Source organism: Marmota marmota, unplaced genomic scaffold (genome assembly GCF_001458135.2).
Source record: "Marmota marmota marmota unplaced genomic scaffold, marMar, whole genome shotgun sequence".
Taxonomy (NCBI): domain Eukaryota; kingdom Metazoa; phylum Chordata; class Mammalia; order Rodentia; family Sciuridae; genus Marmota; species Marmota marmota.
The window spans coordinates 310507-322626 of NW_026004437.1; the positions used below are offsets into that span (position 1 = coordinate 310507).

The following is a 12120-nucleotide window of genomic DNA, read 5'->3' on the forward strand; positions in this document are numbered from 1 at the left end:
CACAGGGTGCTCAGTGGGCAAAGGATGGTGGGGAGCTGGGCTCGCAGAAAGGGACCTTCACAGAGGGACATTCACAGCCTTCATCTCACAGCTCAGTGTGTCCTTGTGCAGGATGTTTTCTACTGCTTCTATTTGAAAGAAATAAATGATTTAAATGTTTTTAAACTCACTCATACTAAGCAGATATGGAACAGGTCTCCAGGGTCCAGATATGTCTTCTGTATCGACAAACCAGTTTTCCCTCATATTTTGGAGGGACATATACTCAGAATATATGTGTCAAACATTCATATATTTTCTATATTTATCCATCAAATTATTTGGTCTCATGAGTTTGTTGTTGTTGTTGTTTAATTGGCTCAAATGAACTTAGAGATTCACAGTAGCACTTTGTGGCAAACTGGGTAACTCACACCTGCAGGTCTGTCTGAAGACTCTGAGGTCACTTCATTGAGAACAATGTGTGCTCCCCCAGGTTGTGTCTGGGAGCCTCTGTCTGCCCTGGTGATGCTCCAGTGTAGTTCTGGATGTAGTCCCAGTTTTCTGAGTATTGTGGGCATGGCCTCTTGACATCTTTCCTGTATGGCCATCATTCTATTCAAGATCATATTTGTCTTCAAGGCTTGACAAATCTATCTTCAAAGTGGCCTAAGTGATTGGTGACTGTTTTCTTTGAATTTAATTTGATTTATTAGGTCATTTCCAGGGTCACCTTTGGTTCTTTGTCAGAGTCTCTGGATCTTCAGTGAAGAGGTCTCTCATTTCCTGTGTTTTCTAATCTCACTCCTGGCATCTCCTTTTAGTTCACTGGACACTTTAGCCATGAGCTATGTAAATTTTATCTCTGATGTGCTCCTCCACGGTGGTGTTGAGGGCATCAGGTGTTGGGGTGCTCTGGGCTGTTTGATCCATTGAGAGGTGACTTGTTCCTTTGATTTTTCATTTTCATCCATCTATTGGGACGGCTATTGCTTCCTCTTTGGAGCAAGACACTGTTTCATGAGCTTCATTCCCTCCAGGCCCCTAGGTTGAGCAAATATCCAGATGTTGATACATTAACTAAATGGGTGGTCTCTGCTGTTCCCACTATCAGCTGATCTTTGAAGGAAGCCACCAAGTGGAGCAGATTCTATGCTTATAAACTATAAATGGTGCACTGTCACATGTGAATCCTATTTACAACTGATCTTATGCACTCTGAATTAAATTTTAAATTGAACTTTATTTGTGTGCTTGCTTCATTTTGAATGTTCAATGTCACATGTGGCTAACGGCCAGCATATTGGACAACGTGGATACACAGTTCACCACCATGGCAGAATCAATGTGGGTGTAAAGATTATAGTGATCATTCCTTGTGTTGTAGCTAGGAGCACAAACTTTTGAGCCATTTGTCACCAGCCTGGGGGTGTCAGGTCCTTCCTTGTTGGAACAGATGCTGTGGTCTAGGTGTGACTCTGGGAAGCTTCTGCATGGCAGGAAGGACTGACTGATTCACTGACAGGTGGACACCAGGAGGCTTGGGCTCCTCCCTCCCTGCCTCACAACCTGCAGTCTTCAGTGACCTTTCTGAAGTCACATCTTGTCATCTCTCCTGGATCACATAGCTCATCCTAAACCCTCTTGTAACTAATCTCTTTTAGACCCCTGGGTGTCTGTTAGTCTTCAGTTCTGGACTAGCAGAAAAGATTCCTGACATGAGGGAACAGCTGTTTTCCCTGCAGAACTCAGTATCCTGGTGGTGGTACAGTGGGATCAGCATCTTGAGTGACACTGAAGACTCAGAGTGAAGCCTCACTGGGACTCAGCCTCTAAAATCCTGAGGATGTTATGCCACATAACGACCAGTAGATGGCAGACTAAGGACAATAAACTGAGAGAGCTGCCTATTTTCACAATATTATGGAAATAATAGAGTGTTGTGTCCGCTTATCAAGAGGAAGCCCCTCCATCTTCACCAGTTGTGTCTGTGGTGAGAGGAGACTCATGGGAGGAGCTGGCAGGGGCTTCCTGGTGGGAAAGCTGCTCTGTGCTCTTGGCCTGGAAGCCCAGCCTGGCCCCTGCCTCTCTGTCCCCAGAACCTACATAATATGGATGAATCCTGTTCTCTGATTTTATAGGCTGAAGCCTTACCCCAGTGTGGCTGCTGGTGGATAAAAGGACAGTTAGGAGTCATGAGGGTTAAGTGAGGGTAAACTGCATCTCTTTGGACCTATGAACTGCCTGGCCCCTGCTCCTGCTGTTGCTCTGACTCTGGTGGGGAGGGAGGACCCTGCTTCCCCTTCAGTGTAATGCTGAGCACAGGGTTTCTTGCTCATGAAGTTGTTCAGCTGGTTTTCTTTCTGTCAGAATTTCACCTAATTTAATGAGAGCCTGTTTGGGGATCATGTGTGAAGTTTTCATGTTCATTTCCCACCTACTGTGACAGCCAATTGAGATCAAAGCCCAGCTCCTTAATCCCTGGGACATGGCCTGCTTGGCGATATGCATGAGGTCCTATGAAATCTGATGCAGAGGTGCTAGGGTCAGAGGGAGACGTGACATGGGACCTCAGGATGCCTGTCCATGTATTCCAAGTGGATCCTATGACTGTGGTGAGTCCAGTCCCCAAAGTGCTTCCATCATGAAATTGGGCAGTGCTGGGCCCAGCTGGTGCTGCCCTATGCTGAGTCCAACAGTACCCATGTGGTGAGAGGCTAAGTCACTCAATCACTCAGTGCCCCAGGGCATGGGGCCAGAGCTCAGGGATGTTCTAGAGGCTGCTTTTAGAACTGTGAGTAGTTGCTTCTTTCTCCTGGATCCCTGAGGATGGCCTGCTCTTCTCTAGTGCTCTGCAGGTCTCTGCTGTGACTTTTTATTGGGGACTTGTCGGAGGCACACACACTGTCCTCATCTAGTACAAACCCAAATGGGCCACATGACTGGGCTCCTGGGTCACAGCACCAGCCTGCTGCAGAGTGTACTGCTCTGGACCCTCAGCACAGACAGGCTTCCTAGGGAGCTGATGAGTGGTTGGTCAGCTCACCCAGCATGGAGGCTGCCGTCTCAGCTCTGCACAGAGCCCAGCCAGCACTGAGCTACATGTTGGGGTGTTTGTTAATCATTCCTTTTCTCCAAAGGGAATCTAGTGCATAGAGTTTTCTGTTCATTTGTTTGTTTGTTTTTAATCTGAATTTTAAATAATTTTTTCCCATTCTTAGTTTTTTCTATATAACATTATGGTGATTTTTGTAATCACATAGTCATATTCTTGGGGTATTTCTTGTGGGTTTTCAGGCTCAGTGACAAGATGTTGCTGACTCAGCTTTAGCTTTTCTGACTGTGCCTGGAGGGGACAGAGCCAGCATCATCGCAAGCCACTGAGTACACTGGCACTACCAGATACCACATCAGCCTGCAGTAGCTCCTCTCAGGTGCGCTTCCCCATACTTCTCAGGGTCCCAGAAGTGCAGGGCAGGGGTCTGGAGCAGGCTCCCCTCCCCATCAGCAACCTGCACCTGGATATGCTGCAGCTTATTTCTGCCCACACAGCCACAGTCCTCCTCACTTGGCTGCTGTGAGAAAACACCTGGCTGAGCCTGCAGAGCAGAGACCCTGGGGAACTCCTGCTGTGCCCCTGAGCCTGGCATAGCCAGCTGGGCAGTATCCTGAACAGACCACAGGGGCTAACCTCCCCCAGAGCTGAAGCAGGAGTCCCTTCTTTACATGCCTCTGCACCAGCTTCCACTCTGCACACTAGAGAATGGTGCTACAAGTGACTTCTTTACATTATACTTTACATTATTTGTTGTCCCCAGTTCTTTAATCAACTGGGGACAACATTATATTACTTTTCTTTCCAGGTTGCAGGTGCTTGTTTGTTTCAAAAGGATATTAAAAGAGTATGATTGTGAGACACAGGGTGTGGCTTGGAGCTAAGGTGACAGCACATCCATGGTGCCTGTGTTGGTTTCCATGTATTAAGGAGTGGCACATGGACCCCCTGAAGCCTGGGAATTTCCTTCAGATTCACATCACCTGAAGCATCATTGTGCAGGAGAGTACTGGACTGAGACTTCAGGAGACACTGAGTACTTGAGCCTTGTTGTAAGAAAACTGACCGAAAGTCATCAGAAGTGTGGACACCCAGTGACAGTCTCTGCAAAGCAGACTCTCCCAGAAGAAATATTGGCTGGACTAAGGCAGGGAATCAGAGTGCTTTATGGCCAGCCTTGGGCAGGACAGGGCTCCAGGCCTGGGGACTTGAGATGAAGACCCCTCAATCCTCAGTGTGACCCCATCATAAAAGATGACTGCACAAGGGACAAAATAATAAGAGAATATGACTTTGTAGCTCAAGGAAAGGTGGAGAAGCTCAAGGGCCTCTTCTTCTCATATCTTCCATTGACTTGAAGCCCAGGTGGGTCCTTCTTGCCCTGTCAGTGGATCCCGGCTGCTCTCTAGAGACTTTGACCATTTTTCCTCCCATCATCTACACACACGAATGTCAATTTGAAAATAAAATCCCTTTCTCTCAACATTTTTCATCACCAAAGCAAACATCCTATGTCCAATATTTTAATTTAAACCTTCAGCAACTCTGATCACTTGTTGTGATTTCTACTTGGTCATTCCTTTAAGTTTTTTTTTTTTTTTTGGTATAAAATTTCAGCATTGAGAAAACAGACTTACATTTCAGCCAGGGACAATTTCTATAGCACTTTCAGTAACTTGGTCACAAAAATTATGTGTGTTTAAAAATTTATTTTTAAGAACCACACAATACACTGCTTTATTAATGTGGTATTTCCATCTGTGAAACCTGCAGACACCCTCGTCACAGGAGCACATGCTGAGGCCCGTCCTCCCTGAGGCCAGGTCTAGGCCCAGACAGGCTTCTCTAGAGGGTGTTTCCTGGAGAAGTGGGAATAGCCTTACGAGCAAACCCAAGGAACTGCAGCAGTGGCTTAAGGCCCATACAGAGGCCTGGAGTCAGGGCAGCAGGGCTGGGGCAGACCCCCAATAGCAGGAAGGCCTAAATGCTTCTGCTGTCCTCTCCTCCCACTTCCACCCATCAGCAGCAATTTCCATTGCCACATCCCTCTGTGACTGTGATGGTCCCTCCTCCCTCTCTGTCAAGAGGACCATTGTGATGTCATTGTTCTCATGTTGATAATCCTGGATGATCTCCAGATGCCAATGTCAACATCCCCATCACAACTTCCAAGTTCCTTAAGCCCTGTGATATAGCACCTGTAGTTTCCACATAGTAGGACATGGGTGTCTCAGGAGAGGTTTATCCCAATGCAAAACACTACATTATTAAAAATGATATTTGTAGGTTGTGGCTCCTATGATCCTACTGTTATAACAGCAATGGCTGTAATATCCCCAAAACTGTCTTGCCATCAACTAGAATAAAGGTTGCAAGGCAGATTAATAAAGCAAATGATCAAGAAGAGATCTGAGGCTCAGAGTCCTCTGTCTGTGGGATGAGAGAAAGCAGGATTCCTATTTCACAGGGTCTCACCTGAAATCCACAGGAGGATGCAATTTGTCAGAGGCTCCATTTGTAACAGTCATCCCTTCACCTTCTGAATAGCCCTCATTGCTCTAAGGCTTATTTTTGTTCTCTATCTTTTCCCCTCTCCCCCTCCCTAACAAGATTAGGGAGACAGTGTTATCTTTTCTTCCCCTGGTTAATTGCTCTTGAACACATCTACTACAGGAAGGAGATGCCTACTGAGGACCAGAAAAGTGAATAAGTTAACAAGTGAATCCTAACAGGCCATCAGGGTGCCCTGGGACCCTCTACCAGAGCACACCTGAAATGAAACTCTTGAAGTGTTCCTTTCAAACACCCCATCGCTCTTGATCAGAAGAGTAACAGCCTTTGGGACACGTTTGCTAGCAAAGCAATAAAACTTCCTTTTCCTTTTTCTCAAAACTGTGTCTTCATTATTAAATTGGCATTAATTGGCATTGGGAACAGGGACCAGCTTTTGGTTGCACATTCTTTTGGGAATCAAGAGAAAAAGAATCACCACTAAATATAATTTAGCCAACAATTGGTAAGGGGAAATTCAATGCATATAGAACTGTCTTAATTTTTCTACCCATCAGTAAAGGAGGAGTGAGCGATTCCCTCAGAGATGCCAGCCATGAAGGGAATATGCTTCCAGCTCAGGATGGGCCAGGACAGGGCATCCTGTGTGGTCAGCATACTGATGAGGGGCAGGAAACACTGGCAGGGATGAGGGGAGTGAGGAGAGAGAAGAGGACACAAAAGTCGTTTACAGCTTCCTGCTGAGGTTGGCTGCAGCTCAAGTCACTGTGGAAAGGCACAGGATGCCCCTTGGATATTCCCAATGACATAAGGAGCTAGGGTGTTTGCCCCTCCTCCTGCTGTCACCCCCTGGTGCTGTCCTGGAGACCCTCATCTCAGGCTCTGTGTCCACTGTGTACAGACAGAGCACCCTCCCCAGCTCCAGAGAGCCCAGTGAGGCATAGATGTGGCTCAGGATTCAGCAGAAGCACAGGGAGGGAAAGGCCCAGGGTCTGGCAGCCTTAGGCACTGATTCCTAATCCTACCAGAAAAAGCTGTGTCCTCATTTTAAGCTTCAGGAGATCTCTCTGGAACTTGCTCTGCCTAAGCTGTTTGATAGCAAGTGCTCTTGAAGTTTAGGCCCCTGGAAAACCAACAGGAGGTTCCTGCCCAGGTGCACCACTGTGAGTGGGCCACCTGCAGTCATTATCAATACTAGCCCTGGTCCCCAGACTCCAGGGTAGGGATGGTGGGGGGCAGAGCTGGCTGCACTCCCCTGATGATGAACTGGGCTGTATGTCCAGGGCAAAGCCACAGAGATGAAATATAAGTTTTTCAAATCTTTGTCCAAGTTTTACCTGACCCAAGCTGTTTCCTTGCATATATCTGCCCTGGATTTACAGGAGGCAGAGACTGTCTCCTGAAGAAGCCCACAGGGAGGGTGGAATTGGGAGCGGAATGATGTCCTCCCTGCTAAAGGGCTATGTAAGAAAGAGGCACATAGTGAATGTCAGGGATATGTGTTGAGTGGCAGTGATCTTTGCTGTGATGGCATCTGGCATCACTAACTAGCCCTTCATGTGGTGAAAAACAGGAAATAACTCTACATGGGATATAAGGGGAGCAGATGGGGAATGCAAATCAAAAATAAGGTGCATTCCACCTAGTCCCTGGGTATGAAAGTCACCTGTAGCTCTGTGTGAGAAGGAACTTGAGGGACAGTCACCGAGGTTCATGGTGTTGTCCTTCTGCACCTGCAGTAAGTTGCCTGAGTACATCATAAAATCCTATTGTATACATTTAACATGGTTCCATAAACATTTTCTTTTGTATTTAAATAAATAAAATTAAGGTAAAGTCTCAATTATGTTATAAAAACAACAGATTGTTTTCCCACTGATAATTATTTGACAGTAACTCAAAGTACTAATCATCTACCCCCATAAGAAACATTTCTGTAATATTTCTGTTTCTTTGGCCTGACCTGGGACACCAAGGAAAACTGGGCCTGTGCTGAGTGACTGAGAAGAGCCCACCCTGCAGCTGTGCCCAGCCCTGCCCAGCCCTGCTGATTTGCATGTGCCCACAGCACAGCCCACAGCCCTGAGGTCTTCTTAAGAGGTTGCTCACACTCTGTGCAGGAGTCAGTCCCAGTTAGGTACAGCTTAGCCATGAGGGCCCCTGCTAGGCTCCTAGGGCTCCTGCTGCTCTGCCTCCCAGGTAAGAAGGGACAGTGCTGAGGATTTGCTTTGTCCTGTGTGGTCAGTGTTACCTGGCTCTTCAGGCAAGTCCCTTTATAACACATTTAATAGTGTGAATGTTTGCTTTTGTATTTTCAATGTCAGGTACTAGATGTGACACCACAATGACCCAGTCTCCATCCTCCCTGTCTAAATCTCAAGGAAACAGAGTGGCAATCTCCTGCAAGGCAAGCCAGAGCATAGGTGCTGCTATAGCCTGGTATCAACAGAAAGCAGGGCAAACCCCTAAGCTCCTCATTTATCGGGCAACCTGGAGTCCCCTCGAGGTTCAGTGGCAGTGGATCTGGGACAGATTTCACTCTCACCATCAGCAGCCTGGAGCCTGAAGATGCTGCCAGTTATTACTGTCAACTAGATTATAATTACCACCCCACAGTGACACAGGCCATGACAAAAACCTCCCAGGGAGCAGAAGTGTGAGGCTGGGCTGCCCCAACTGCTCCTCCTGCTTCCTTCACCTGCTGAGGGCACTGCTCAGAGGCAGCCAGGCTCTGAGGTCACTGGGGCATTTGTTGGAAGGGCCCAGGGAGGCTCCTCTTTGGCCTTACTCATTTCCCAATGGTTCTGCGATTCCCGAGGCAGGGTAAAGGGCCACCGCCTGTCAAGGCAAAGCACTGGAGACACGAGTCTCTCTGAAATGATGGGGTATTTGGAACTTTTACAGGCCTTTCTCTGAGCAGCACCATGTCCTGGAACAAGCTCCTGCAGGGAGCAGTAGTGAGGCTCCACAGCAGCAGTAACCTGTCCAGGAGACATGGTGTTGTTGTAAAGGAATTTGGGGAAGGAAATATGGGGGCACCTTGCTGGAAACTGCACTTCAAAGAAGATCCTAATTTGGAAAGAATAGGAATGAGGATGAGGTGCATGGAGTTTGGTCTTTTCATTCATGGTTACCAGCGTGACCAGGATCAAGGTGCTCCAAGTCCAGGCAGAGGAAGTACAACATCAGCAGGTTCCCATGTGACCAGGGCTGAAGCTTTGGATACCTGCAGATCAGACTTACATTGCTCAACCACAGTGTCCTCATGGCCCCAAGACAGGATGGACCAGCTGTAGCTCCCCAGCTCTTCCCTATGGTGAGCACCATGTCTCAGTAACTGAGGAGTAAAGGAGAAATACTGCATTTGGATATATGAATACTGCTGCTGATATTCAGAATCAAATAGGTAGAAATCCTCTGCCTTTTAGCCACCTTTTTTTGTTTCACAATCAAGGGTTTACCTTGAGTCTTGGATAAGAATTTGGTATAGGACTTTTGCATAAGCAGGAATTATTAAGATTATGGGGACTCATGCAGGCAGATTAAATGTATTTTCCCTGGTGAGAAGGACATGAGTTTCAGGGGAACAAGGCAGAATGCTATTGTTTGAATATAAAGTGGCCCTGAAACTCAAGTGTATGAACCAATGTTCGGATATGGAATGATGGGATTATGAAAGTGGTAACCTCAGCAGTGTATTAATCCATTTGGTATATTTTGAATTAAGTGGATTTATTGGGTGGTGAATCTGGGCATACTGGGCATTCCTGCAGGAAGTTAGGCCACATGTCCTTGAGAAGTCTACCTCATCCCTGTGGCTTCTTAGGAACCATGAGATGAGCAGCTTCTCTTCTCCATGCACCTCTGCCATGGGCCTCAATTTGGACCAGAGGAATGGAATCAAATCAGACAACCATGAACTGATCTGAACCTCTGAAGGTATGAGCCCAAACCAACATGTCCTCAAAAGAAAGAAAGAAAAGTAAAAAATGTTTAACACTTCCGTGAGTGTTGTCCAGTCCAAGCCTCAAACCTCATTCAGCTAACTCAGGTACTGAGCTCCCTCCTATAGCCATGTTCACAGGTCCACATCCCCACTCACCCCAGCCCAGGGTTTTTCTCTCGGGTGGCCTCCAACACCAGCTGCCCCAAGCTCAACAAGCTTCCATACTAATGAGGTTGGAAGTTGCTTTAGTCAGCTTTTTCACTTCTGGGGCCAGGAACCTGACGGGAACAATAATAGACAAGTTTATTTGGGGCTCACTGTTCCAAGGCCAAAGTTAATAGACAGCCAACTGCATTGCTCTGGGCCCCAGCTGAGGCAGAACATCCTGGCAGAAAGGTGACTGGGAGAAATACCACTTAGGATGTGGCATCAGGAAGCCAAGAGAGAGGCACTGCACATAAGGGGCAAAATCTATCACTCAAAGGCATGTCCCCAATGACGAACCACCAGCCACACCTTGCCTGCCTACAGTAACCCCCTAGTTAATCTTCAGGGGATGAATGCACTGATTATGGATTAGGTGAAACTCATAATCTGATTATCTCATCTCTAAACACCCTTGCATTGTCTCACATATGAGCTTTGGGGAAGCATCTTATATCCACATCATAACATTGTGCCCTGACCCCCCCAGGTGGTCTCATGCCCACCTCACAATGTGAAATACATTTAGGCCATTGCAGGAGTTTGCATACTCTTAACAGTTCCTGAATTGCTCAAATCCAAGTTCAATGCAAACTCTCAGTATGATCCTCTGTACAAATCAAAATCATGTTAAATATATCTAATATATAAAAGCACCAAGTAAGCATTTCCATTCCAAAATAAAAAAGAAGAAAAAATTAAACAGGAAGAAAGTCTCAGGGCACACAAAGAAGGAAGGGGATATCCCAATATCCAGCTGGGAAAATTAGTCCTGTAGCCCCACATCCAGGCCCTGGGGCACATGGCACTCTAATATTCTCTCCAAAGGGCTGTGGAGCTCCACAGATGGCTTTGTGAGTGCAATCCACATGACTTCTCTCTGGTCTTGTTTCTGCTTGATCCTGCAGCTTTCCTCAGCAGATGTTCTGTGTTACTGTGATCTCTCAGTGTCAGTGATCTCCAATGGATCTTCCACTCCTTCCATTTTCCCAAACATTGCCCTCTCAGAGGCACCCCACAGGGACTCTGACCTTGGCACACTTAGTCTGGCCTCCCAGGACTTCATTTGAAATCAGGTGGAAGCTTCCACAAACCCCCTAGCTCATTCCTCCTGCATTCCTGTAGAACCAGCACTGTCATGTCACATGACTAAATCACCAAGGTCACTCCAAGTGAATTTGGGGAATAAAGCAAAGACAGAGAAAGTACCTTTTCTTTGGGTTCAGTGACTGGTCTTCAGCAGCAGCTCCCACAAAAGGGGACAAGCAAGCAAGAAAGAGAGCTGGGAGGAACCCATTTATTGGGGAGAAGCCATTCAAATGAGGCAGGGAGTCAGGTTTTCAAAGGAACAGGTGAATGTAACTCAACACCCGTGTGTGATGCCTATACCTGGAGCCATGCCTCATTATCTGAGTGAGCAACACCCACGTTACTGCAACCTGGCACTGCCAAGCCAGACTGAAGGCAATAATTGGTCAGAACCTGGTACATCAGGACTTGAACAGCATCCAGGGCAGCTCCCCGACCCAGCACCACAGTGCTGATGCCAACGCCTGCCACCATCTTGAACAGTGGCCAAGTCTCCAGGATCCATGCCTGAGGCGGTTTCTGAGTGTCTGGGGAGGTGATATGGTGAAACAACTCCCTCCACCATCACAGCCCCCTATGCAAATTAATCTGATTTCTATATTCCAACAAAATTTGTATAAAAAATGTGTTTGACAGATTCTCATTAAAATAATGATTAAAAACATAATATTCATTCTTTTACTCAATGAAAAAAATGCTTACACCCAGGACAACATCGTCTTATTGATGGTTAAGGAAACGATCTATTTTACACCATTAGGTTACTCGAAGGTAATGATTTCCATATTTAACATAAACATATTCCACATCTGTAAATGGATAACAAAGAATATATAATTTATGGAAAGGTGTTTTTAGCACAAGTCTTCAGCCTGCACTCAAACCCCTATGCACGAATGTGAACAGATATATCCAAAATTCTGTTTTCACCTGCACAGACCCTGTGCATGTCCTGGAGCTGACACACACTCTCCTGAGCAGGACTCTCACCAGGCCCTGCAGGTGCAGCAGCCACAGCACCATCCTCCACAGAGGGCAGCAGGAGAAGCTGCAGAGCTCAGGAGATACTGGACACCAGGCTGGGCTCTGGGGGAACAGTGCAGAGCCTTGGAGAAGGCCAGGCAGGTCTGAGCCAAAGCATGAAAACTTGTATGCAAAGTCCATCCAGGGCATGGCCAGGATGTCCACAGAGACACTTTGTCACTCCTTGCTGAGTGCTCAGGCCCAACAGGACTTCCAGGGAGTGGTCACCTTGTCCTCCGCAAAACAGACTCTAAGGTACCATGCTGCCCTCCTGACTGCCAGGATGCTAGTAAGTTCCCTCCTGTGCCCTGAC

General features: G+C 46.9%; 1 gene segment (V, D, J or C); it reads left to right on the forward strand.

Moving 5' to 3' along the window:
- The first annotated feature begins 7690 nt into the window (after positions 1–7690).
- LOC125614618 overlaps positions 7691–12120 on the forward strand; it is a 188019-nt gene continuing 183589 nt past the window's right edge. Inside the window, 1 exon segment of the V gene segment in view lies at positions 7691–7744. Within this exon segment, the coding sequence occupies positions 7696–7744 (49 nt within the window).